Source organism: Microcebus murinus, chromosome 9 (assembly GCF_040939455.1).
Source record: "Microcebus murinus isolate Inina chromosome 9, M.murinus_Inina_mat1.0, whole genome shotgun sequence".
Classification (NCBI taxonomy): domain Eukaryota; kingdom Metazoa; phylum Chordata; class Mammalia; order Primates; family Cheirogaleidae; genus Microcebus; species Microcebus murinus.
In genome coordinates, this window is record NC_134112.1 from 102,830,393 (window position 1) to 102,855,732 (window position 25,340).

Below are 25,340 nucleotides of genomic sequence, written 5' to 3' on the forward strand. Positions count from 1 at the left end.
TGGGGTTTGTATTTTAATTTTTTTTGGTTTGTTTTTAAAGAGACAGGGTCTTGCTCTGTTGTCCAGACTGAAGTACAGTGGCATCATCACAGCTCACTGTAATCTTGAACTCCTGGGTTCAAGTGATCGTCCCAGGTAGCTAGGACTATAGATGTGTGCCACCATGCCCAGCTGATTTTTTACTTTTTATAGAGATGGGGTCTTTCTGTGGTCCAGGGTGTCTCAACGTGTTGGCTTCAAGGGATCCTCCCCTCATGGCTTCCCAAGTTATCGGGATTACAGGAGTGAGCCACCGCACCCAGCTAGTCTGAGACTTTTTTTTTTAAGGGCACACTCCCTTCCCTTTTTAATGCCACCCCGTTTTTTAGATGTATTCTGCTTATGTTTTGCTTATTAGGCTAGAGGATTTTTTTGTGTGTGTTCAAAAAATCATGCAATTATTCAGTTAATTGGAACTGTGGAACAGACTATCACCTTGGTCATAAAATTTTTGAAAAGCCGGGCGTGGTGGCTCACGCCTGTAATCCTAGCACTCTGGGAGGCTGAGGCGGGCGGATTGCTGTAGGTCAGGAGTTCGAAACCAGCCTGAGCAAGAGCGAGACCCCGTCTCTACTAAGAATAGAAATTAATTGGCCAACTAAAATATATATAGAAAAAATTAGCCGGGCGTGGTGGCACATGCCTGTAGTCCCAGCTACTGGTGAGGCTGAGGCAGCAGGATTGCTTGAGCCCAGGAGTTTGAGGTTGCTGTGAGCTAGGCTGACGCCACGGCACGCACTCTAGCCTGGGCAACAAAGCGAGACTGTCTCAAAAACAAAAAAAGTTAGTGTTTTAACTTTATTTGTAATTTGAGTCCAGAAGAGAGGGCTATTTGAAAGATACTGGGACCCTGGTCTGTGTTGCGGCGGATGTCTCACCTTTTCCACACCGACCTGCGAATGGGCTGTCTGAGGAAACAGGTTTCTGGGAATCAGAGCATGTCAGCATGAGGAAGGTGATGTTGGATCCTCACTGTTCAGTGACCAGGGCTGCTTTCTCCATGGAGCTTTCGTGCTTGCTCAGCCCAGTCAGCACAGGTTCATGTTGAGAATACTCCAACCCTCAAACATTTTGCTGTCTATAGGCTGGTTTGCATTACTGCTATCTGTATTCTAGAACTTGTGTGTTTCATTCTAGGGAAAAAGGGGGAGTTTACAATTAAAACTGGTATTAACCTCACTAGCTGGCAACGGTGAAACTGGTTTTTTTGCTTAATTATGTTAGTTTCAAAAACCTAGCTGATTCCTGGACTTTGGATGTGACCAGTGCTTTTTACTTTTTGCAAGGTATCGAAAACTGGCACTGAAGTGGCACCCGGATAAAAACCCTGAGAATAAGGAAGAAGCAGAGAGAAAATTCAAACAAGTAGCTGAGGCGTATGAGGTGTTATCAGATGGTGAGTAATGCTGGCCTTGAAGAAGATCAGAGTGGGTGGCTCAGAGCAGGAAGGGACTCTCCCAGGGGAGCAGAGTGTAGACACAAGGGACGTATTTGGTGCCAGCTGGATTTTGGGCCCACTAAGAATGTTTTTATCTTTCTTGTAAAGATTTGGATCAATATTGTTAGCCACGAGTGCTGAGGGATGAGCACCTGGGCTTCTAGCAATTTCTCTTTATATGGCTGTTCTAAAACAGTGCCTAATACCCTGGGTCTGAGGAGCCAAAGGAGATGAGCGTGCAGGATGCTGTTGTGGTCCCCATGCCTGTGGTGGTGGTTGCCCTGATGTCTGGTAATGTCTGAGCATTCTGACGTATCGTTCCCCATTGACTTAAACAGTACCTTGCTAGTGGAGTGAGTTTTGCTGCTTGAGAGCATCGACACCCGGCTCAGATTTAGACTTGAAAACTTCAGTCTGTCTTTCCCACCATGGTCTGGAGCATGGGTGTTGAGTGCTACTGGAAGTCAGACATGCTGGCCTGGTTCACAGAGAGAAAGGGCAGCAGTCAGCGCTTTACGGTGAAGGAAAGACTGCATGAGTCCTGGGGTTGGGGGATGGAATTGGGAACGACTGGCACTTGGCAAGGCTGGTGGCCTCAGGGAGCAAAGGCAGAGACTGATCCACTGACCGCAGGAAGTGTACACTGCTCCGGTGTGTCTGCACATGGTCAGCTAACAGGCCACTCTTTAAGAGGAAACCTGATGTGATCATTGCCGGCGTCAACACTGACATGACCAGGCTTGCTTTCTCTATTGACACTGTTGCTTTGTTGTAAAGGAAATCCCCGACATTTGTTTATTTCACAAGTCTGAAAACACATAAAAACACAGGTAGTTGAAATCTTTTTGAAATGTGGCATTTCTTGTCTTAAACTGTTGAGCTTTAACTGCTCTTTAGGCTTTTTTAGGGGTGCGGGGGTGGAGTCTCGCTGTGTTGCCAGGCTGGGCTCCTGGGTGCAGGCTGTCCTGTGTCTCCGCCCGCCTCTGCAGTGTGGGGGACTGCAGGCGCAGGCCCAGCGTGTGCGCTGGAGCTCTGAGCTGGGTGGATACTGAAGACCACAGGCCCCAGTGTTCCTAGTTTGTGTGTGTGTGTGCTAATTCGGTATCCCATGCTTGTGGAGTTTGTGTACCAATACCATGAGCAAAATTGAGGACTAAACGGAAGCTTTGTATTTGTTGTAAAATACACCTTTACAGTACCATTAAAAAATCCCTTGCTTGATTTTTATTTATTTTTTTGAGGGCGTACGTTTTTCATGTTCTTCTAGGCAGTGTAGCCCAGGTGGCGGTGGACCCTAAAGGTACAGTCATTGTTCTTCCTAGGGTGCTGGTCACACAGAGCTGGTTGTAAGTGGTGTACTTCTGCACTTTTCCATTTGCAGAACGTGAGATTTTTAGGGAGCACAGGTGGTGTCATATCTGAAGTACCTATTCCTCTAACCAGGGCCGTGTTGTAGTTTTTTTAAATCCTGGGATGTGAGTAAGCATGACTGTCAGAGACAGTGGCGCACCAGCCCCCATGCCTTGTGCTCAGCTGTGCCGCTAACGGTGCCTGAGCCTGTGGGGCTTTTGTTGGCTCCTTTCTGGTTTTCAGCACATCTACTTTCTACCCCACATACGTCCTGTCGTGTTTCTTTTCATGCCACACCACAGCGTGTATCCTCTAGACATTGTAGTAAGAGGGCTCAAGGGTTGGAGTAGTTTCGTACTTGGTCATGGAGTTTCAATGATGGGTACATGAGCTCTGTGGGTAGTAAAGTGGAAGAAATCATCTAATGGAGTACATGTTTAGTATTTATAACAACTTCTAGTTTGTAATACTTTAAAGGTTTTCTGAGTTATTTGTCAGGAGAGAGGTATATAATGTTTCCCTCTTGCTCCCTTCTCTTTTAAAGTAGAGGTGGTATAACTCCCTGTCATTTAATTGTGAAAAATTAAAAACTGACTTACAACTTGAGAAATACTTCATCTGTTGAATTTTAAGGTTTGAAAATAACTTTGCCTTATTGATTCTTTAAAAACATTTTTAGCTAAGAAACGGGACATCTATGACAAGTACGGCAAAGAAGGATTAAATGGTGGCGGAGGAGGTACGTAAATGCGTTGTTCTTTGGAGGCAGAGGGCTTGGCAAGTCAGTGGGGTTGGTAGAGCCTCTGTATAGGGTTACAGACCCATCCTAGAAGGTGGGCTGGATTGGGGAGAGGAACTGAGAGCCTTTAAAAAATCTATTAAAAGTCTTTGTGAGACTAGAAGAAAGTGTATGTTGATGTATTTTATGTAGCTATGACATAATTTGTAACCATACTGTAATGTATTGTGGTCTTACATAAGTACTTAGATAGATGCCTGTTTGATATTATGTCAAAATATCCTTTGGGTTTTGCAGGGGTGGGGAACCTGCAACCTTCTGATTTTGAGACTATTCTTTTTTTTTTTTTTTTTTTTTTTGAGACAGAGTCTCGCTTTGTTGCCTAGGCTAGAGTGAGTGCCATGGCGTCAGCCTAGCTCACAGCAACCTCAAACTCCTGGGCTCAAGCGATCCTTCTGTCTCAGCCTCCCAAGTAGCTGGGACTACAGGCATGAGCCACCATGCCCGGCTAATTTTTTTTTTTTATATATATATTAGTTGGCCTATTAGTTTCTTTCTTTTTTAGTAGAGACGGGGTCTCGCTCTTGCTCAGGCTGGTTTCGAACTCCCGACCTCGAGCAATCCACCCGCCTCAGCCTCCCAGAGAGCTAGTGAGACTATTCTTTTTTGAATTTTTTTTTTTTTTTTTTTTTTTTTTTTTTTGAGACAGAGTCTCACTTTCTTGCCTAGGCTAGAGTGAGTGCCGTGGCGTCAGCTTAGCTCACAGCAACCTCAAACTCCTGGGCTCGAGTGATCCTTCTGCCTCAGCCTCCCGGGTAGCTGGGACTACAGGCATGCACCACCATGCCCGGCTAATTTTTTTTTATATATATATCAGTTGGCCAATTAATTTCTTTCTATTTATAGTAGAGACGGGGTCTCGCTCTTGCTCAGGCTGGTTTTGAACTCCTGACCTTGAGCAATCCGCCCGCCTCGGCCTCCCAAGAGCTAGGATTACAGGCGTGAGCCACAGCGCCCGGCCTAATTTTTTTTATATATATATCAGTTGGCCAATTAATTTCTTTCTGTTTATAGTAGAGACGGGGTCTCGCTCTTGCTCAGGCTGGTTTTGAACTCCTGACCTCGAGCAATCCGCCCGCCTCGGCCTCCCAAGAGCTAGGATTACAGGCGTGAGCCACAGCGCCCGGCCGAGACTATTCTTTTTTAAGTACCAAAGGAGGCAAGAAAAGGTTTATCTTTCCCTGCTGCACCCCTTTTTATAAAAGGAATTTTCTGTAAAATTTGGATTTAGTCAAAAGGCTGCAGTCAGAGACCTAAAAGGCCACAATGTGGCTTTAAGGCTGCAGGTTCCCCACCCTTGGAAGAGCAGATTGTACTGAAAATTGAAACAGCCACTCCAGGTGGGGCCTGGACTCGGGTGTGGAAAGTGCCCAGGGCAGGGGGGCAGCTGTGCAGCAGTGTCACCTGAGCATGCTGGACAAACGCTTGTTCTCTTGGTCTTCATAAACCTTCCTGACAAGTGACAAATGGTGTGGGTGTCACGTCTGGATCACAGACTTCAGAGGTGGTCAGAGTAACAGCAGAGGGCCCTGCTGTGACACTCGCATTGTTAAAGTCGAGTCACTCGTTTGTCATCAGCTTTGGGTGCACACAGCTTAAACCATGCAGAGGCTTGAATTTGGTAACTCCAGATTTATAAAATGTTTTATTTTTTTTAAGGTTGTGATTTGTGTTATATTCTATAAACAAATATTTCTCTACAGAACACCAAAATTCATAAAAACTGTGCTTTGCTCATGTAGGTGGAAGTCATTTAGACAATCCATTTGAGTTTGGCTTCACATTCCGTAACCCAGATGACGTCTTCAGGGAATTTTTTGGCGGAAGGGACCCATTTTCATTTGACTTCTTTGGTAAGTTAACCAACCCGGGGTGTTAACTTGGTGTTTATGGTGTGCCCGAGAGCCAAGTGCAGTGACGGTGCCCTTTCTGTTGAGTGTCACTGCGTCTGGCCATACAGCTTGGTGTTGGAGCTGCAGAGGAGCTGCGAACCTTTTCTCTTCAGTTTTGAAGATTTTTTAAAAATTCACAACTTGAACATTAAAGTAATGAAGGTTTTTAAAGTGCTTTTTTGCTGTGTGTGGCCCTAATTAACTTGCCTTTGCCGTCAGTGGAGACTGGTGAGGATGTGCTGGGGTCTGGGAAGCGTTCCCGGTCGGACGCCAGTTTCTGTGAGAATTTGCCGTGTGTGGTGCTCCTGTGAAAGTCATTACGTACCCTAGGTACAGTTCCTGAGACGTTTCATCTACAAACCTGCCTTTTCTAGTAGCGTGTTGGGACTGTCAAGTTCACAATTTGTGAAAAGGAGGGACATCTCTGGAGCAAGACAGCAGAAACATTGTCAGAGGAGAGAATAGCTTTGTTAATAGACAGGATCTTAGCTACTTTTCGATTATAGGGAAAGTGGAGTTTCTCATCAACTGCGTCTTAGTCCTGATGCCCGATTCTAGGGTTTCATGTGTGTCTCTGACACAGGTATTGTTGGGTGCTCTTGCTAGCTGTCTGCTGTCCTGTCTGCTGTCAGACTATCTGCTGTGCTGTCTGCTGTCAGACTGTCTGTCTGCCGTGCTGTCTGCTGTCAGACTGTCTGTCTGCTGTCAGACTGTCTGCTGTGCTGGTTGCCTTGGGAGGTAAGGGTTCAACGTGTGCTGCTGAGGCCATATTTGTCTGTTGACTCATCGAGGGGGAAACACATCCTGTGCTTACCTCCTTCCTTGCCTGGAGCATGGTTGAAGAGATTGAACACCACCCGCAAACCTCCAGGAGGGAAAGAAGAACAACAGTTGTCTCTGCAAGTAATGCAGGGCAACCAGTGGAAGCCCTGCCTGCCCCAGGCTCGAGGAGGAGCAGTGCGCGGTCACGTCGGGTAGGTGTGGGGCACTTTGCATGGTACAGTCCTCTGGTGCACCTGAGTGGGGACTCCGTCCTTATTGTGGCGTGGCCTGACTTTACGAGAGTCCCTTCCTCAGGGAGGGAAGGACAGTTGGTGCACATGAGCATTTCCGTAGACACATTTACAGCTGAAGCAGAGCAGGGGATGTGCAGCTTTGGGGGAGGAACTGTGTGGTCTGGTAAGAGTTGAAGACTGACTACTTTGCGTTAGTCACTGCTGCAGTAAAGCAAAGGTGTATGAACAAAAACCAGGTTTAGCGTCCTCCACTAATCGACCCTCATTCGGGCAAGAAATCCCACTCTAGGAACGATAATTTACTGATTTAGTTCTCCTGTCTTCAGAATTACCGTGCTATCTCTTTATATCCTGTAGCCGCCCACATGTGTTCTTTTGGGAGGCAGGGCACTGTTGGGGCAGACATCCTGTGTTCAGATCTGTAACTTTCCTCGTGACCAAGCAAGGAAGAGCGTCTGCTCTTCTGACACCCTGGGCTTCAGTGCCGGGGTGTGCAGGAGCTGAGGCGGGCTGACCCAAGTCTGAGGCCTGGCACCTGAAACAGTTTATCTTCCATGAATCTGACAAAGGGAAAAGGGTCCCTTAGTGACTGAATTGTAGCCAGTATTTGTTTTCTTGGGGGGAAAAGCACATTTTTTAAAAATAAGTTTTTATAATTTCCTTAAAAACAGATATTTACTTTATTATTTTTTATTTTTTGAGGCAGTCTCACTCCATTGCCCTGAGTAGAGTGCTGTGGCATCAGCCTAGCTCACAGCAACCTCCAACTTCTGGGCTGAAGTGATCTTCCTGCCTCAGCCTCCTGAGTAGCCGGGACTACAGGCATTAGCACCACACCTGGCTGATTTTTTCTTTTTTTTTTAAGTTGCCGAGCAAATTTATTTCTATTTTTAGTAGAGACAGGGTCTTGTTCTTGCTCAGGTTGGTCTCGCACTCTTGAGCTGAGCTCAAGCGATCCTCCCTCCCCGGCCTCCTAGTGTACTAGGATTACAGGCATGAGCCACCATGCCCAGCTGAAAAAAAAATCTGATCATTAAAAATGCCGATTTTTAAACTCATTAAAAATGATTTTCCTTGAGCAGATCTTTCAAGAATAAGAAATTATAGAGATTTAATAAGATGTCAATGAATATAGAGATTTAATTAGGTGTGAATGAGTGAGTTTTTTACCCACTAGTCCAAGGAGATAGGCTGTGTGTGTTAGGTACAGATGCTTACACTTCGATGATAGGCATTCTGTGTTTCCCACGATTAGTGTGGTAGTGATTCCTCTTCCATCCGTTCTTGTAGGTGTTCTAGGTGACTTCCATTTTCAGGCCGTCAGGATTTACACACAGGAAAAGAAGCTGCTCCATGGCTACTACATGTATGAAGTCACCGTGCAGCCTGCTGGCGGTATGTTTAGTGTAGGCCAGAGCAAATGCAGGGCTGGGAGAATCCTGCTGTGTTCATGATTTAGTTGATGTTTATTTGCATTCAGATCATATTTAATGAATGCTATAATATCCTTTTTTTTGTAGCATATTATATTTTGGATTTAATTTTTCACATGGCCCAACTTTTTTCCTGCCCTGTTTTGGCTTCTAAAAACGTAGTTCACAATCTGTTTTATAATACTTCTGAGCTGCACTTTGTGTTCATTAGATCACAGAATCCATCCCACACAGGAGGGACTTGGACCTGGGGAGAGGAAGGGGTGTGCAGGGTGTCGGGTGGATTGTTACCACTCCTGTGCCTGAGCAGGTGTCCAGAGCTGTCTGTGTTGGCAAGGAGATTGGGCCTGGGTTACTTTAGATGTTGAACCCATCCTTAAAAAGCAGAGGCCGTCTTAGGAGAGGTGGTAGAAGCTGATTCTAAAGTTAGCACTGAATGAATATTGGCTCTGAAATGTAGGTATCCAATCAAAACCTTTGAGGCTAGCTGTTTAAATTCTTTCCAGAATATGGAGTACCTGAAAATGTGCTCTTGTCAAATGTTAATGGAAAAATTCATCAATAGGGAGTATACTAATTTGAATTAGGGTGATCATTACAAGACACCAGTTTTCAGGAAAATGGTGTTCTAAGATACAAAGTACCCAGTAGTGTCTTCTGATCCCCTTAGTCACAGCAGAAACTCTCATTGGGGAGGTTTATCTAGGTATAATTTTTTTATGTGTATTTCTTTGGAAAGCCAAAACCAACCTTTAAAACTGCTCCTAGAGAGCCTTTTTGTGTTAGCAGTTTAGCACATTTTTCCATTGTAGAGCATCACTCTTTCAAGCCATGGGGAAGGAAACAGTTCATGTAGCAGACTTTGGGGAGGGTGAATGATTGAGGACGAAGAATAGCCTCATTTTCTGAGCCCCGGTTTACATTTATGGTAGTGAGCCAGTCATTTTACTCTCCAGGGTTCGAGGAAGTGGCCAGTGAGGACTTGGAGCCTAGTGAAGAGCTAGAGCAGCCTGCAGTGGAGGACACGGTGGAAGACAGCCCGAGTGAGGAGGACAGTGAGGTGCTGGACGTGATATCCAGCGAAGACCTGGATCTCTTTAGTGAGGACGAGCCGAGCGAGGGCTGCGGCTGCGGCTGGGGCCCGGGCGAGCCCCTCAGCGAGGAGCTGGAGCCTGTCTCCAGCGAGGACGAGGCCGGGCCTGGGGATGCCTGGGAGCTGCTGAGCGAGGAGTGCGAGGAGCTGCTGAGCGAGGAGGAGCACAGTGGGCCGGAGCTGGGGGTACTCCTCCTGCCACAATAAAGCGTCAGCGGGCATGCTGGCTGTTTTTACAAAAGGCTTAATTTCTTTAGAGTATCTCTAGAATAAAGAAGCTGCTTCTCCTGCCTCGATACCATCTGGTCAGTTGCCTTTGAGCGAGAACCGAAGAGACCAGAATGGGGTGGCGTATTCTGAAGCCCCAGACCCTGGGGCCTTGTCGGATGTCTTTCCCCTGGGCCTAGAGACCCCGGAAGCAGTGTTTGGCCTCTGTTTCCTAGGGCTGCTATAACCTTGCTATAACCAGAAATCTGCCCTGTCCCAGTCATGGAGGCTGGGCGTCTAAGATTTCAGTTGTCCACAGGGCCTGTCCTGGCCCTCTCTCTGGGTATTTTTCCCCCTTCCCTTGTAGATGGTTTTTTTCCCGTTCCTTCTTATCATTTCCCCTCTGTACGTACTTGTCCAGATTTGCTCCTCTTGTAACTTTAAAGTTTATCTTTTAGAGATGAGGTCTTACTATGTTGCCCAGGCTGGACTCAGAGAATATAGGCTATGCCACCAGGTGCAGCCACAAATTTCCACTTTTTTTTTTTTTTTAAGACAGTCTCGCTCTGTTCCCCGGGCTAGAGTGCCCTGGCGTCAGCCTCGCTCACAGCAACCTCAAACTCCTGGGCTCAAGCAATCCTGCCTCAGCCTACCGAGTAGTTGGGACTACAGGCACGCGCCACCATGCCTAGCTAATTTTTTCTATTTTTAGTTGTTTGGCTAATTTTTTTCTATTTACGGTAGAGACAGGGTCTTGCTCTTGCTCAGGCTGGTCTCAAACTCCTGAGCTCAAGGAAGCCTCCCACCTGGACCTCCCAGAGTGCTAGGATTACAGGCGTGAGCCCACCGCGTCTGACCTCCACTTTTTATAATTGGTGTCCACTAGGGTGACTTGATCTTAACTTGATCATCTACAAAGGCCCTGTTTCCAAGTAGAGTCATATTCACAAGTTCTGTGTATTAGGACTCTAGCATCTTTTTTGGGGGAACACAGATCAACCTGTAACATAGTCCTCCTAACAAAGTTGGTTAGATTTTTGTTCTAATACATACAGTTCAGAAGCAAGCAGCAAATTTTGAAAGGGGAAAGAAGGAAAAATCCTTTAAAGGTAGCCATGTTAATTGTAGCTGGGAGAGGCACAGCTGATGGGAAGAACCACATATAAGAGCTTGTAACCGGCCTCCTATGCTGGCCTCACATGGTGCTAGGGTGAGTTCTGTTGATTGAGGACAGTTTCACACTCGTGACTGCCTACACATGTGATTTGAAAGAAGGCAAGAAGTAAGACTTAAGTATTAGCCAGGTGCAGTGGCAGGCGCCTGTAGTCCCTGCTGCTCTGGGAGGCTGAGACAGGAAGGTCATTGGAGCCCAGGAGTCCAGCCTGGACAACACCATGAGACCCCAACCCTTTACAACAAAAACAAAGCCCACGATATGTCAGTCCGGTTTCCAGCTAACCTTGTTTCCGCGTGTGGCTTTGGGAGTGGTAGTGCTGGGGGCTGGAGGAGTGAGGGTTGGTGGGCTTCGCTTCCTCATGGCGCCCTGCTTGTTCTCTCTCTCATGTGGGGTGATTTAATTTCTTTGGTGAGATATTCTTGGAGAACATACTCAATTAAATTATGGTTCTGTGAATATTTGAGGATTCTTCCTGTTGAGACATAGAGCTGTCTTTTGGTAAATATTTTATGTCTACTTATCTTGGCAGGATGGTTGCATCCGTCATTCTCACATACTTGGTGATTTCAAGATATTTGTTTCCCCTTCCCTCTCTCCCCTTCTGCAAATAGGAAGAGGAAATGGTTCCTTGAAAAAGCCGCTTTGAAGATTTTCTCTGCCATGAGAACCGTGGTGCTGGTGGCCACCCACCCCGCAGCAGCCAGAGGCGTGTGATAAGGCTTTGCTGCAGTTTTTGAGATCCGTTCCTCCACCATGCTTTGTAGCCTTTCCTCTCAGGTGTATTTTGTTTCCTTTCCCCCTACCACAGGGAAGGTGGTACCTTGTCTGGAGCTTGGTTCCTAAGCTTCTAATCGTTGCCATGACGGTCACTTGAGCGAGAAGTTGACTGAGTCCTTTGTAGGTTTTCTCATATCTTTCCGGTGGAATTCTGATCCCTGGGGAGCTTGTGGACAACCCAAAGGCTGAGCCAGCCACAACCTCATGCGCGCATGTATGGGGAAGGTGTTATCGGCCTACGCGGGTGGGAGGAGGAACAGTGCTTTAAATCCCAGGCCATGGGCAGAGCTGCTGTGATGTGTTAGGCTTTGGCACGTTCAGGGAACACCAGCATTCATAGGAAGTCCGCAGGCACAGCACTGCGTGCGGGGCAGTGAGGTAGAAGGTGGAAACCAGGAGGAACCAACCGGCCACCTGCAAGTAGGGACAGAAGGGACCCAGTGCTGTCCAGGCAGGTCCTTTGTGCTGTGGCCATATGAAGGTGCTCATTGTCCTGGTGCGGGGTCTCCTCCTCTGCACTCAGGCCTTTTGTATTTGAAGGAGAAGACTCTACTACTTTGATTGTGATAGATTTTTTAACTCTTGGCAAACAGAGCTCCAACCAGACCTTAGGATATAACTAGAAATTACATTTATAGCAAAAAATAATTGTATGAGAAGTTAAAATTGATGGTGTTTGTTTGACCAGCACGTGCGATGTGCATGCTCCTGAGTGCAGGTGCTGTTGGCAGGCACCAATCGGCAGTGGGAAAGGCACCACAGAGCCCCGCTCTCCCAAGGCTCATGATTCAGGGCGGTGTCACAGCCTGTTCTTTGTTTGCTTCTGTTTATTCCAAATTCCTTCCACGTGTTGTTTTCTACTTCTGAATATGTAAGTGAAACCATTTTAGAAGTTTGAGTTAATGACTGTCTTAATTTTAGTTCCCAGTACTGAGATGAGTTGGTGGGAAGTCAAAGAAGGTCTGTGTCTGCCATGCTTGGCGTTTGAGTTTCAAGTGGATTTCCAAGAGTTACTGTGTAGTTTTAGCTTTGCAACTGTAGTGTAGAGGGAAATAGTTTTTGTTCAACATACCCATGGTACTTTTTAGATGTAGTTGTCCTTTTCCCCCCAATCCTTCTGTGTACTTGGGGAACTAATAGTGTGAGGCCACGCAGGAACAGGACCCTCGGGGCCTCAGTGCAGTACAAGCAGGCCTTGCTTGGTTTCCTGGTTAGTAATGTGCTTGCTTTACGACAGGGGTCCGAGTGTCCTGAGGGACTGCTATTAGCTTTGCTCCTTTGCTGCACCGTATGAGCTTATTAACGACATCCATTTGAGTTGGTGTGTCTTCATCGTGATGCTGTTGCTGTTCTTTCAGGCTCTTCCTCCTGGTGAAACTCAAGACAAGTACGGGCTTAAAACATCTGGCTTGGTGTGGTGGTGGGTGGCTCTCGCCTGTCATATTGTGGCCACCTAATGCCTTGGTTTTAGTTTCCTGAGAGAACAGCAGGATCAGAAACTTTAAAGAAGCATTGGACATGTGCCTAGGCTATTGGAAAGGAAAGCGTTAAATCCTAATGCGGACAGAGTTGTGTTAAGATACAAAGACTTCTGTAGAGATGTTTGTAAAGTGATCAAGAACACTTTTCTTCTTTGTTAAATTGGTATTAGGATTCTCCAGAGAAACAGCCAGTAGGGGAGGGGATGTGTGGCATATTGTAAGGAGCAGGCTCTCGTGACTGGTGGTTGGAGAGGAAGATCTGCAGGGTGGTGTCAGGCAGGTACTGGTGTCAGACAGGTGCTGGTGTGGGTGCTGGTAGCCTCTTGCTTTGTTCGTGCTTTAGCTGATTGGCGAGGCCCCCATCCCCCACTCCTACCCCTATAGTAAGGAGGGCAATTCGCTTTACTCATTCTACCAGTTCAAATGTTAATGCCATCCAGAAGCACCCAGAATTTTTGACTACATATTTTGAGTATCCCGTGGCCCAGTGAGGTTGGCACATGAAATTAACCATGTGTCCACTCGGTCAGCTTGGCACCCACCCTCATCTCCTTAACCCAGACTTAATCTCCAAATGCAGATGGCAAGGCCCGAGTTAACATGATACAGCTGTCCTGCAGACAGCTGGAAGTGTCCGTGTCCCTTCCTCTGTGGAGGCGAAGGGGGTAGAAAACTGCTGTTTGCTGAAGTGTGCACACTCTTCTGTGACACATTCTTAACCAAAGGAGAAAATAGGCGCTTATGCCGCTGGTGTCCGTACCGATGACGTGGTTGTGGCTGTCGTTCCCATAGCTGCCACCTTACCCACCTCTTAAGCACCTCAGCTGGTCCTGAGTCTCTGTGGTGGGATGGCAGCATATTTGGTGACATTAAAGTTTTTTGCCAGCCTGAGCAACATAATGAGAACCCAGGAATCTCTACAAAAGATAAACATTAGCTGGGCATGGTGTCACAGGCCTGTAGTCCCAGCAGTTTGGGAGGCTGAGGCAGGAGGATCATTGGAGCCTGCGGGTTCCAGGCTGCAGTGACCTGTGATAACGACACTGCACAGCCTGGGAGAGTGAGACCTAGTCTCCTTTAAAAAAAAAAAAGTTTATTAAATTTCTTTCTTTCTTTTCTTTTTTTTTTTTTTTGAGACAGAGTCTCGCTTTGTTGACCAGGCTAGAGTGAGTGCCGTGGCGTCAGCCTAGCTCACGGCAACCTCAAACTCCTGGGCTCGAGCAATCCTTCTGCCTCAGCCTCCCGAGTAGCTGGGACTACAGGCATGAGCCACCATGCCCGGCTAATTTTTTTTCTATATATATCAGTTGGCCAATTAATTTCTTTCTATTTATAGTAGAGACGGGGTCTCACTCTTGCTCAGGCTGGTTTTGAACTCCTGACCTTGAGCAATCCGCCCGCCTCGGCCTCCCAAGAGCTAGGATTACAGGCGTGAGCCACCGCGCCCGGCCCTATTAAATTTATTTCTAAAGTCAAAAAGTATGTTCTGTCCTTTTTAAATGCAACAGTGATAGTGGGTTTAAAAATGTGGAAAGTGGAAATGAAGTGAAAGGACAAGTCCCCTCCTTCCTTTGTCCTACCCCAGTTGAAGCCCACAGGAAGAAGCAGTGGTCATCGTGTCACTGCTATGACTTGCACGGGTGTCATCTTCTGTCTTGCTCTGCAGCGTCTCATGAACTCTTGCTGTCTGCACATACCACGCTCTTGTCTTGTGTGGGCACCTACTCTTGTTAGCCGGTTACTTTCACAGTCACTAATGCTTTGAATACTCAGTGCAGTAACTTGCCCCATGTTTGGGATGGGTTGAGGTCTCTGAAGTAGGATTGCCAGGTTGAAGGGCTTTTTGTTTTTTGGTCTTATTTTGGTGGGGGAGTGGATGGAGCTGAAGGTTTTAAGAGTGTGTATACATCTAAATTGCTTTTTAAAAGGGCAAGAACTGGCCAGGCGCGGTGGCACACACCTGTAATCCTAGCACTCTGGGAGGCCGAGGCAGGCAGATTGCTCGAGGTCAGGAGTTCGAAACCAGCCTGAGCAAGATCGAGACCCCGCCTGTCTCTACTATAAAAATAGAAAGAAATTAATTGGCCAACTAATATATATATAGAAAAAATTAGCCGGGCGTGTTGGCGCATGCCTGTAGTCCAGCTACTCGGGAGGCTGAGGAAGGAGGATTGCTTGAGCCCAGGAGATTGAGGTTGCTGTGAGCTAGGCTGATGCCACCGCACTCACTGTAGCCTGGGCAACAAAGCAAGACTCTGTCTCAAAAAAAAAAAGGGGCAAGAACCAGTTAACAGCGTATTACATATAACATGGTAACTTTTAAGTGTACATGTTTATTAAAGTTTTCTTAATGAATTTGTTTCTTAGCTGTATCATTGTGACTTACAAGTGAGAATTCATTTTCAGGGTAACTTTTATGAATCTTAATATTTGAAATTATGTGAATTAAAATTCAGTGAGTACTTGAATTGTAGAATATCTAATTTAGGATACAGTATATCAAGCAAGATTACAAGACTTTTTTTAGAGACAGAGTCTTGCTTTGTTGCCCAGGCTAGGGTGAGTGCTGTGGCCCCAGCCTAGCTCACAGCAACCTCAAACTCCTGGGCTCAAGCGATCCTCCTGCCTCAGCCTCCCGAGTAGCTGGGACCACAGGCATGTGCCATCATGCCCGGCTAATTTTTTCTATATATATTAGTTGGCCAATTAATTTCTTTCTATTTATAGTAGAGACAGGATCTCGCTCTTGCTCAGGCTGGTTTCGAACTCCCGACCTCGAGCAATCCGCCTGCCTTGGCCTCCCAGAGTGCTAGGATTACAGGCGTGAGCCACCGCACCCGGCCTACCAGATTTTTTTTTTTTTACCCTTGGCTGGGCGTGGTGGCTCATAGGTGTAATCCTAAGCACTCTGGGGAAATCAAGTCGGGAGGATCGATTGAGATCAAGAGTTTGAGACCAGCCTGAGCAAGACGGGCACCCCATGGCTACTGAAAATACAATTAGCTGGGCATGGTGCTGTGCACCTGTAGTCCCAGCTACTCGAGAGGCTGAGACAGGAGGATCGCTTGAGCCCAGGAGTTTGAGGTTGCTGTAAGCTAGGCTGATGCTAGGACACTCTGGCCTATGCAACAGAGTGAGACTCTAAAAAAAATTGCAAAAATAAAAAATAAAGCACTTTCATGGCCCCCTTTATTCCATACCGAAGAATCTCTAAACCAAGTTATTTTGCACTCTAAAACTTCATCTACATTGAATAATTCAATTTTTGAATTTTTTTGCAATTTCTCTTTGTCAGTGCTATAAACATTAGTTACAGTTTCTTTAAATTCATATGGCAGCTAAACCCTTATAAGTAGTCCACAAAGTATCCAGCTTTTGGGTGCCTCTTGAACCAGAGCCTGAGTGATACCACTGTTAAGTGATCTTAATGTTTTCATTACAAGTTACATTAAGACAACGATTCTTAAAATTATGAAGTCACCTTGTTTAGAAGCTACTTCAAAAGCTGGTATAGAAGGAAACCCGTCCCCGTCCCCTCTACAATTTTTTCAATAAAAAGTGCCCAGGCTGGGGTGCTGGGCTTTAGGAGGTGTCATCGTGGCCCTCACGGCCTTGCGCTGCTGGGTGTGAGCAATCCTCCTTGCAGCTGGGACTGCAGGCGACCACCCCGCCCAGTAGGGGAGGGTAAGAGAATTATTGCATAGTAGATGTAAACTCTGCTGGTAATGTTTATGTCAGAGTTATTTAGCTGCCGTTTGTAGAAAAGCTAGGTAGAGAACTTCACTGGCACTGTTGGTGTGCAGACCATGGCAATAAATTAGAAAGTTACTACGTAGAATGCCTAGGTTTTATTTGAATTGGACAAATCTCTGTAGCCTCTGGAGAAATTCATATGTTACAGCTTTAGCTATGCTGTAACTTCTTTCCTTTGTCCCTACTTACCTTTCAGCATGGGGGGGGGCGGGCAGTGAGGTCTCTTTCTAAACTAGTTTGGATAAAAATTATCTTTTAAAAAAATATAAATGGACTATTTTTAAAAGGATAGTATTTTATTCTGGAATGTGGGAAACAAGTGGCAAAGTCAGCACGAGTATTTGGGTTAACTTGCTGGCCGTGCTGATGCCCTGGCAGCACCTGCGACTGGGCCCGGGGTACTGGCTGGGACTCTGCCCTGGGTGTCTGTGCGGGAGCCGGGGGCTGTGCACGCCGCCTTCCCTCTCCTCTCTGCCAGCGCTCTGAGAAGCTTCAGCGATCAGTTCTCTAAGTGTTGCTTCTTCAGGCCCTGCTTTCCTGGACTGCACATTAGGTAAAGCTGCCTGGCCACTTTCTTTCAGAGTAGGTCTCTCTCACGGGGCGTCACATGCTCACCTCTTCTCCTTTTCCTCCTTGCCCCAGCAGAGCTTCCCCGGCCTTTGCTGCTGCTTCCTTGTTGTTTGCAGGTCCTTGGGACAGCAGGGGTGCTCACCTGTGTGCAGGTTCAGAGCACGGTCAGCGTGGGCTTCAGGTGCTGCCCGGGCGTTCTTGTTACGCTTGTTGCTTCCTGCGTCTCAGTTGGTGCTTGGATCCAGTGCTCGCTGCTGTCGCCTGCAGTGTGGCATCTACCCCTCGTTTCTGGATGACTCACCTGTACCAGCTGTGTCCATGGGCAGACTCCTGCCCCTGGCTTGGCACAGCGGCCACAGCAGTCGGTGCTGTGTGTGTGTGTCCGGGACTGCCGCTCTCCTTCCTCGCGTGCATCTGTGTCCTAGCACAGCCACGAGGGTCCCTCGCCTTTCTCACAGATCTCCTGTTTCCCGCAAAAAATAGAGTGCGTGTTAACAGAACCCATGTAAATTAAAAAAATACTCCGTATAACTCGTGTTTTCAGGTAAAGTACTCATTGATTGAAGACAGCAGCAAAGAGAAACGAAACTCTGGTTTCTGGTCTGCTTTCCGGGAGCATCTCTGTTTCCAGGAGCCGTGCGCTGCCTGCTCACGCCCGCCATTCTGTCCAGCGCTCAAACGCAGTGTAATGTCTGCCAGTCAGCGTTTATTCTAATTTGGCTTCTTCTAGTCCTTCTGAAAACTCTTTCTAGACATCAGGCTTATGAAAAGTAAAGGAATTCCAGATGTTCTCAGCCCAGGCTTGCCAGCTATATGTTTTGCTTGTTTGGCTGTACCGTTTTCTGTGTTCACATATGTGCATGTTCATATATGTTCATATATGTCTGAATTTGAAGAAGGCAGCTCGGACGTGGAGTAGAACAGCCTAAGTGTGAAGCTACCTAAACCCCTCAGATGCCTACGACAGGATCGGGGTTAACAGGATGTTAAATAAAAGGCTGTATTAAGGCGGTTGAGTTTGAAGAAAAGCACGTTCTTGATCCTGAGTTTTATGTGTACATGAACACTGTTTCTTATTAGCGGCTTGGTTATTTTATAATGTACTGCAGCTTCTGTTGAATGAAACTGTTGGGGGAGGTGGTGTTTCGGTTACTCTCTAGGTGAGCTACTCCGTTGTCACTTCTTGTCTGTGTTCCGCTCCTGGTGGAGTGGTGTTTTGTAAGGCACCCACCCATTTCCTCTTCCTGTAGCTCTCCCAGGAAAAGAGACTTTACAATATGCATTTATGTTTGCTTTCAGAAGACCCGTTTGAGGACTTTTTTGGGAATCGGAGGGGTCCCCGAGGAAGCAGAAACCGAGGAACAGGGTCGTTTTTCTCTGCCTTCGCTGGATTTCCATCTTTTGGAGGTGGATTTTCTTCTTTTGATACAGGTATTAAAACTCTAGATATAATCTGTTTTCTGAACAGGAATTAGTGCTTATAATCAGAATATTCTTTTAGTTAAGAGTAGTTTAAAGCATGTGTATTCCTTTTGATAGAATAACTTTGTAGATTTGCCAACTTTTTTTAGGTGTACAAATCTGTGCTTAATAACCTACATTTTCCCCTAATCTTCCCAAGAATGTTGTACATGAAAACCTACTTCATATCTTACTATTAAAGGCCAGCATTTAATGAAATTCTTAGTTATAAAAGGGGCAGTGTTGTATTCTGGGTAAGGGCAAAGTTACCCACTTGGTTAATCTCAACAAATCCTACATGTTATCTAGCCCCCATTTGCAGTTAAAACAAAAGTGCCGTAACAAGACAGAATCCTAGGAGTGTCCAGCTGGAATCAGAAGATTGTGCTTTAATACGGTCCGTGGCCAGGCTGACTCCCTAGCGAAGCGTAGAGTGATATGCACCTATCATGTAGTTGTGTACCTTACCTGAAGAAACAGAACCTTGTCTGCCAATGCTTCTCTTTAAAGCCCATCCTGTTCCTCTTAACGAGGAGCTGTTGTTGGTTCTGATTCTCTTAGTTTTTTTTAAGTCTCCATGGGAAGAATTAGAGCTTATTATACACTTTGCCTTCTACATAATACAGCTCAGAATTTTATTTCCCTTTAATATTGTGCTGATAATGCTTAGGTGGGTGGTCTACTTGATTGGTGTGCTTTCCCAAGCAGGTCCTCTCATGCGGTGCCATGTGGTGTGCTAACCACAGGTTAAGGGACAGTAGGAGAAAGCTGATGAAAAATATCAAGAGAGTAGCCCCTCATTTAAGACATGAGTGGCTAGCGTGTGTGGGGTGTGCTAGAAATGAGTGGCCAGCGTGTGGGGTGTGCTGAAGCTGTCCCTGCTCTTAAGGAGCCTTGCAAAGATCGTGTGGCCCTGGGCTCTAGGCCTCTGTGTCCCATGTGGCAGCCACTAAGTATCTGAGATGGGGCTGGGCCAGCTTGGGATGTCACAAGTGTGGACTGCCCTGGAGTTCAAAGACCTAACATGAAAAGCAATGTAAAATATCTCCAACAACTTTTGGTATCACAAGTTGAAATGCTATTGTTTTGGATATACTGAATACATTGTTAAAATTAATTTCACTTGGTTTTAGTTTTTAGTGAGGACATTAGAAAATGTAAAATATGATATGTGACCCACAGTATTTCTTTTGGACACCACTAATCTTGGAGAGCAGTAGAGCTTAGGTGATTGAATTGTGTTTAGGAGTATGTGTTATTTGTTTTAACGTGAACATTTTGGAAATCAGACAAATATTAAGCTCTAAACTGACACTTCCAGGCAGCTGGCACTGTACAGGCAAACCTGCCTTGATATCACAGGTAGGTTTCATTTAGTGGTAGCCATGTAATTGAGAATGGTGTCTATGAGCTGTGGAACCATAATTTTTCAGGTAGTTAGTTACTTGCAGTGTAACTACAAGTATTTACTGTAAAATTGATTTTAGCTTTTTAGTAGTTTGGATTCCTATCCCTTGTGTTCCCATTGCAAGGAGAAAGTACCAGTTCTGTGGTGGTGCATGTTGCCACCTGCCCCCTCTGTATGGGTCATACTGAGTGGACCTCCCACAAGTGGGGAGGGTCTTTGGCCTGTTGGAAGTGCCAGCTGGGACCCGCAGGGCGCTGCCTGAGGAGAGGGAGGGGAAATGTGACGGAAAGACGTAGCTGCCTGTGCTCTGTGTTCCTTGAGAACAAGAGTTTCTGGTTAGAGACTCCACAGTTGCCTGCCTTTCCCGTGGGCATGTTTGCTTAGGCTGTGCTCTCGTGGTTTGTTACTCGTTATATCCACGTCTTAGCATAACATGGTCTACTACGTTTGGAAGTTCAGTGGTTTTTGCATTAATATTTGACATATTTGTCTCTAATCAGCTTTCTTTTCTGTTTGCCTGCAGGATTTACTTCATTCGGGTCACTAGGTCATGGGGGCCTCACTTCGTTCTCTTCCACGTCATTTGGTGGTGGTGGTGGGATGGGCAACTTCAAGTCTGTGTCAACTTCTACCAAGATAGTTAATGGCAGAAAGATCACCACAAAGAGGTACGGTGGCAGTGTATGTTCTGTATTTTTTTTTTTTTTTTTTTTTTGAGACAGAGTCTCGCTTTGTTGCCCAGGCTAGAGTGAGTGCCGTGGCGTCAGCCTAGCTCACAGCAACCTCAAACTCCTGGGCTCGAGTGATCCTTCTGCCTCAGCCTCCCGGGTAGCTGGGACTACAGGCATGCGCCACCATGCCCGGCTAATTTTTTATATATATATCAGTTGGCCAATTAATTTCTTTCTATTTATAGTAGAGACGGGGTCTCGCTCTTGCTCAGGCTGGTTTCGAACTCCTGACCTTGAGCAATCCGCCCGCCTCGGCCTCCCAAGAGCTAGGATTACAGGCGTGAGCCACAGCGCCCGGCCTGTTCTGTATTTTTGATAAGCGGGCACCCCATGCTTATGTTGCCCATGCCCCAGAGCGGGAAGGGTAGGTTGCATGCTCAGTGTGGCACCGTGAAAATCTTTTACCTCTAAAGTAATTATAGCTTTTCCTTTTAATGTGTATTTAGTGTGAATTTATTCCCAGTAATCACGAGTGCCAAAATACTGAAAGTGCAGTAATGTAATACCGCATGCATGACATGTTTCCCTGGCGTTTTCAAAGTGGTCAAGGAAAACTATTAATAGTGCGACCTTTACTGTTTTTTACTAATGGTGTCTTGTGTGTATTTAGCATTTAGGTTTATGGTGTTTGATACAAATTTTGTTTTTTTCAGAATAAATCTATTTTAGGAAAGAAAGATTCATTGTGAACAAGCTTGCCTCTGCTGGTTTTTTCAGCCTGAAATTATGTGTTTTCCTGTGTTTATTGCAGTAATGTTCTTTAATAATACTCATGTACATTCACACACATATTTACTTTAAAAAGTTTTAAAATTTACTTTCTCCCGCAGAATTGTCGAGAATGGTCAAGAAAGAGTAGAAATTGAAGAAGACGGCCAGTTAAAGTCCTTAACAATAAATGGTAAGGAGCAGCTGCTGCGCTTGGATAACAAGTAATTCAACGCACGCGCTTAACAGAAATGTTAACTATAACAAGCACCATTTGAGGATTAACAGGAACTTTTTTTTGAAGATTTCAAACGAACTCGACTTTGAGTATCACTGTACCTAAGTATTTATAAACCGCCCATTGGAGCCGTGTTTGTCATAGACTTTTGAGTTTATTGTTGGGACCACATAATAGGACCATTTTTTTGTCTTTAAAATTGTTGTAAATCTCTGTATGCACTTTGCTTTTTTTATTAAACGGTATTCAAGGTGAGCCTTGACTCTTTGGTAGTGGTAGAACGAGATTGTACACTAACACCAGCATGGACCTGCTTTCCCATTGTGTCTGAAACGTGAGCCAAGTAGTGTCAGCCTGCTGTGAAGTTAACCTTGCCAGGACGAATCTTCTACAGAAATAATTTCAATTTTTTTCAGTATTTAGTAATGAAAGATATTAATGCATTAATGGTAATACATTTCTGGTTTACTATAAATTAAGGATGTTTTCTAGTTGTGCATGAATGCTGGCAACTTAGTAAGTTTTGACAATTGTTTAAATATGTAATGTTAAGCTTAGGTTTAAAAAGTAAAGCTGGTAAACTGGGTCTTTGTCATTTGCTTTTAAAAAAAAAAAAGAAAATAAATGCGAATGTGTTTGGTGCATTCTTTCTTGAGTGGGATCTGTGGCCTTCTTGTGTCTGTGTGTGATTCTGTGCTGGGCTTCCAGTGTCCCTTTACCAGCCTTTCGTTCTGTTCCTGGGGGATGCCGCACTCCAGTCACGCGTAGACATTTTCCTCAGTGTATTGGGAGAGTGTATGGAGATGTTCACATTATTAAGTAATGATTTAGCAGTTTATTAAACATTTTATTACGGTAACATTTCTATGGGGGAGGGAAGAAATAGTTATATAACTTTTTCATTCTCAAAAGTATGTTCTAATTTTTTAGGATATGTTTGATGTAAGATCACTTACGGACAATATGCTTCGAAAGTCATGGAATGATTTAGGTGTGAGCAAAAATAAAGGAATTTCTTTTGTTTCTCAATCTGTAATCTTTTGTGATCGCCATTGGTAACTAGGATTCCAGCCTTAAAGAATATTAAACTAGACTTGGATTGCATTCAAGCTATCCTGTTCTGTTTTGTTTTGGAAGTAAACAGTGTGGACCCTGTTAGCGGGATGGGCAGTGTGCTGACGCCAGTGCTGGCTTCACGGGAAGACCTGTGGGCCTCGCTCATGACGCCAGAGCCCTGGAGGAGCCTGTGTGTTGTAACTGAAAATACCTAAAAGGTATTTTATGAAATTTCGTAGGAGCTTTCAAAAGAAGCATAGCAATAATTATTTGAAGACAGTTGAACTGGAAAGCAATGCCTGAATGTGTTGTTAGAGGTAACCTAGCATGCAGCTCTGCATTTCTCTGGAGAAGGTAGGTATGTCCCACTTTGGAAAGCAGCTGGCATCTTTTGCCTAGTGTTGTAAATACAGTTTCACTACTAGAATTTTGGTATCATAATGCCTACTTTCATTTATGCTGTCAGGACAGGTGGATTCTTTGTTCCTAAATGAGACATTCAAGTAGATAATTTGGACTTCAGAGTTTTATATTTCTCATTAAAGGTTCTGGGTGGGCTGAGACATTTGATGGACAGCAGCCTTGAGATGTCCAGGTGTGACCAGAGAGACCAGGTAACAGCAGAAGTCTTGTCTATTCTATGATGTGTTAAAGTCATCTAGGAAAAATTTCATTATTGTTCTGGTGTAACAAAAATTCTGAACACGTTAGAATGTTCCAGATTTTGTAAAGTTTTCAGCACAACTCTAGCTGTAAACAGTTAATTTACTCAACACTGTGTTATAGGTAAAAGATGTGTAACTCTTAAGGAATCTTTTTGTGGAGATCTTTTTTTTTTTAAAAAAAAAACAGATCTCATAGTCATATGGTCATCATTTGCATATGAGAAAATTAACTTAATTTTCTTCTGATAAAAATTTTAAGTTATGAACAGGAAACTCATTTGTTGCTGTCAAATCTTACTGCCTTGACTTTTATTTTTTTTTTTTTTTTTTTTTTTTGAGACAGAGTCTCGCTTTGTTGCCCAGGCTAGAGTGAGTGCCGTGGCGTCAGCCTAGCTCACAGCAACCTCAAACTCCTGGGCTCGAGCGATCCTTCTGCCTCAGCCTCCCTGGTAGCTGGGACTACAGGCATGCGCCACCATGCCCGGCTAATTTATATATATATATATATCAGTTGGCCAATTAATTTCTTTCTATTTATATTAGAGACGGGGTCTCGCTCTTGCTCAGGCTGGTTTTGAACTCCTGACCTTGAGCAATCCGCCCGCCTCAGCCTCCCAAGAGCTAGGATTACAGGCGTGAGCCACAGCGCCCGGCCTGCCTTGACTTTTAAATACACCGGTTTTATTCCAATGTGTGTGAAAGCCACAGGAGAAGCTATGAAGTTGTTTTTGGCATTGGTAGCATCATTCAGATATATGATGGTTTGCAAGAATAGCCTGTAGTTGAAGTTACAGGTTCTTGTAAATTCCAGGGTGCCTTTACTTGCTGTGGTTTGAGACATCCGGTGGCATGGAGTGTCTCTGAATGCAGGCAGCTGCAGGCTCATTCAGAAGCAAAGCCGCTGTGTCTGCTGTGTGCGGCTCCGCTAGGTTGTGTTTGGCTGTGCTCACCTCCTTGTGTGGGGCGGACCTTGCTGTGTCTCTGCCCTTTTCACCTTCCCTGTAATTGTGTCCTTCACTAAGCACGTGCCACAGATTCCAAGGAGTCCAGGTGTGGTGCTGGAAATGCAGTAAGTGGTTTTTAATACTACGAAGGGTGTCGATGGTGGCTCAAGTGATGGTTCCTCATTCTTCCTCTTTGGAGTTCTTTCAAGGGCAGGTGTTGGGAGTTAGCGCTGGCATTACCGTCCGCTCTGTGCATGCCCAGCCTGTGTGTGCCTTGCCTGCTCAGATGGCTGTCCCGTGCAAAGGTAAAGTTTGAGAGACATCGTGGTGCGGTCGTCTTCCCAGTCCATTTGAATTTCTGTTTATTGGCTAATCTCCTAAAGCTTTAAAATTCCTATTTACTGTGTCTTGGTTACCTGCTAGCTGTCAGTACTCTCTTTGGGGAATGCCAAACTTGTTGTTCTTGTAAGCACTACAGAGTTAGTTAGCAATGTTATTTTCAGAGGATCCAGTGGTAATATATGATTGGATGTTACCATCTCTGCTGTTGCTTCTCTCCCTGTCTGTGGTGAGGAAATTTGGTCACCAGCATGGTCAGTAACAGCAGAGGCAGATGTTACCATTTCTGGGGGTTTTCAAGCACAAAATTATGTTTCGTGCAGTTGCACACTCGATAATGTGGGGTCACGTGGGAGTTGAGTCACCTGGCCCAATCAGTGCCTTTTTGTGTGTTTTTAATATGGGCTGATATTCTGTTACCTTTGAGGTCTTTTTAAGGTTGTCAGGACTTTTGTGGTTTAATGTGGTGCGAGTCCTGTAACAAATATGTTGCCCCTACATTTGCTTAAATTATTAAATTCTTCCTCCGTTAGCATTTCCTCAGCTGTTAGAATAATTCTAAGTTAATCTCTGCACTTTCAAGAGCTGCTTGACTTCAGAAAGCAAATCTCATTCTGAATTAGTCTTGTACAGTTGTGTGGCGACTGTTACATCTTTCTAATTCTTGTGTCTAAACTTTTGGCAAATTTGCAGTTCCCAGCTTCTCTAGGGACATGGAGTATTAGATGTAGCCCTTGGTACTAAAGTCTTAACAATTGAGATAGG

General features: G+C 45.3%; 1 protein-coding gene across 2 annotated transcripts in view; it reads left to right on the forward strand.

Annotated features, from left to right (window-relative positions):
- The window catches only part of DNAJB6 (DnaJ heat shock protein family (Hsp40) member B6), a 66,011-nt gene that overhangs the window by 18,005 nt on the left and 22,666 nt on the right, over positions 1-25,340 (forward strand). For both annotated transcript variants that reach the window (XM_076006759.1, XM_012786273.3), the window contains exons 3-8: positions 1,326-1,435; positions 3,507-3,566; positions 5,369-5,479; positions 18,325-18,456; positions 20,418-20,562; positions 21,456-21,526. In XM_076006759.1, the coding sequence (XP_075862874.1) occupies positions 1,326-1,435; positions 3,507-3,566; positions 5,369-5,479; positions 18,325-18,456; positions 20,418-20,562; positions 21,456-21,526 (629 nt within the window). The remainder of the gene's footprint in view (positions 1-1,325; positions 1,436-3,506; positions 3,567-5,368; positions 5,480-18,324; positions 18,457-20,417; positions 20,563-21,455; positions 21,527-25,340) is intronic.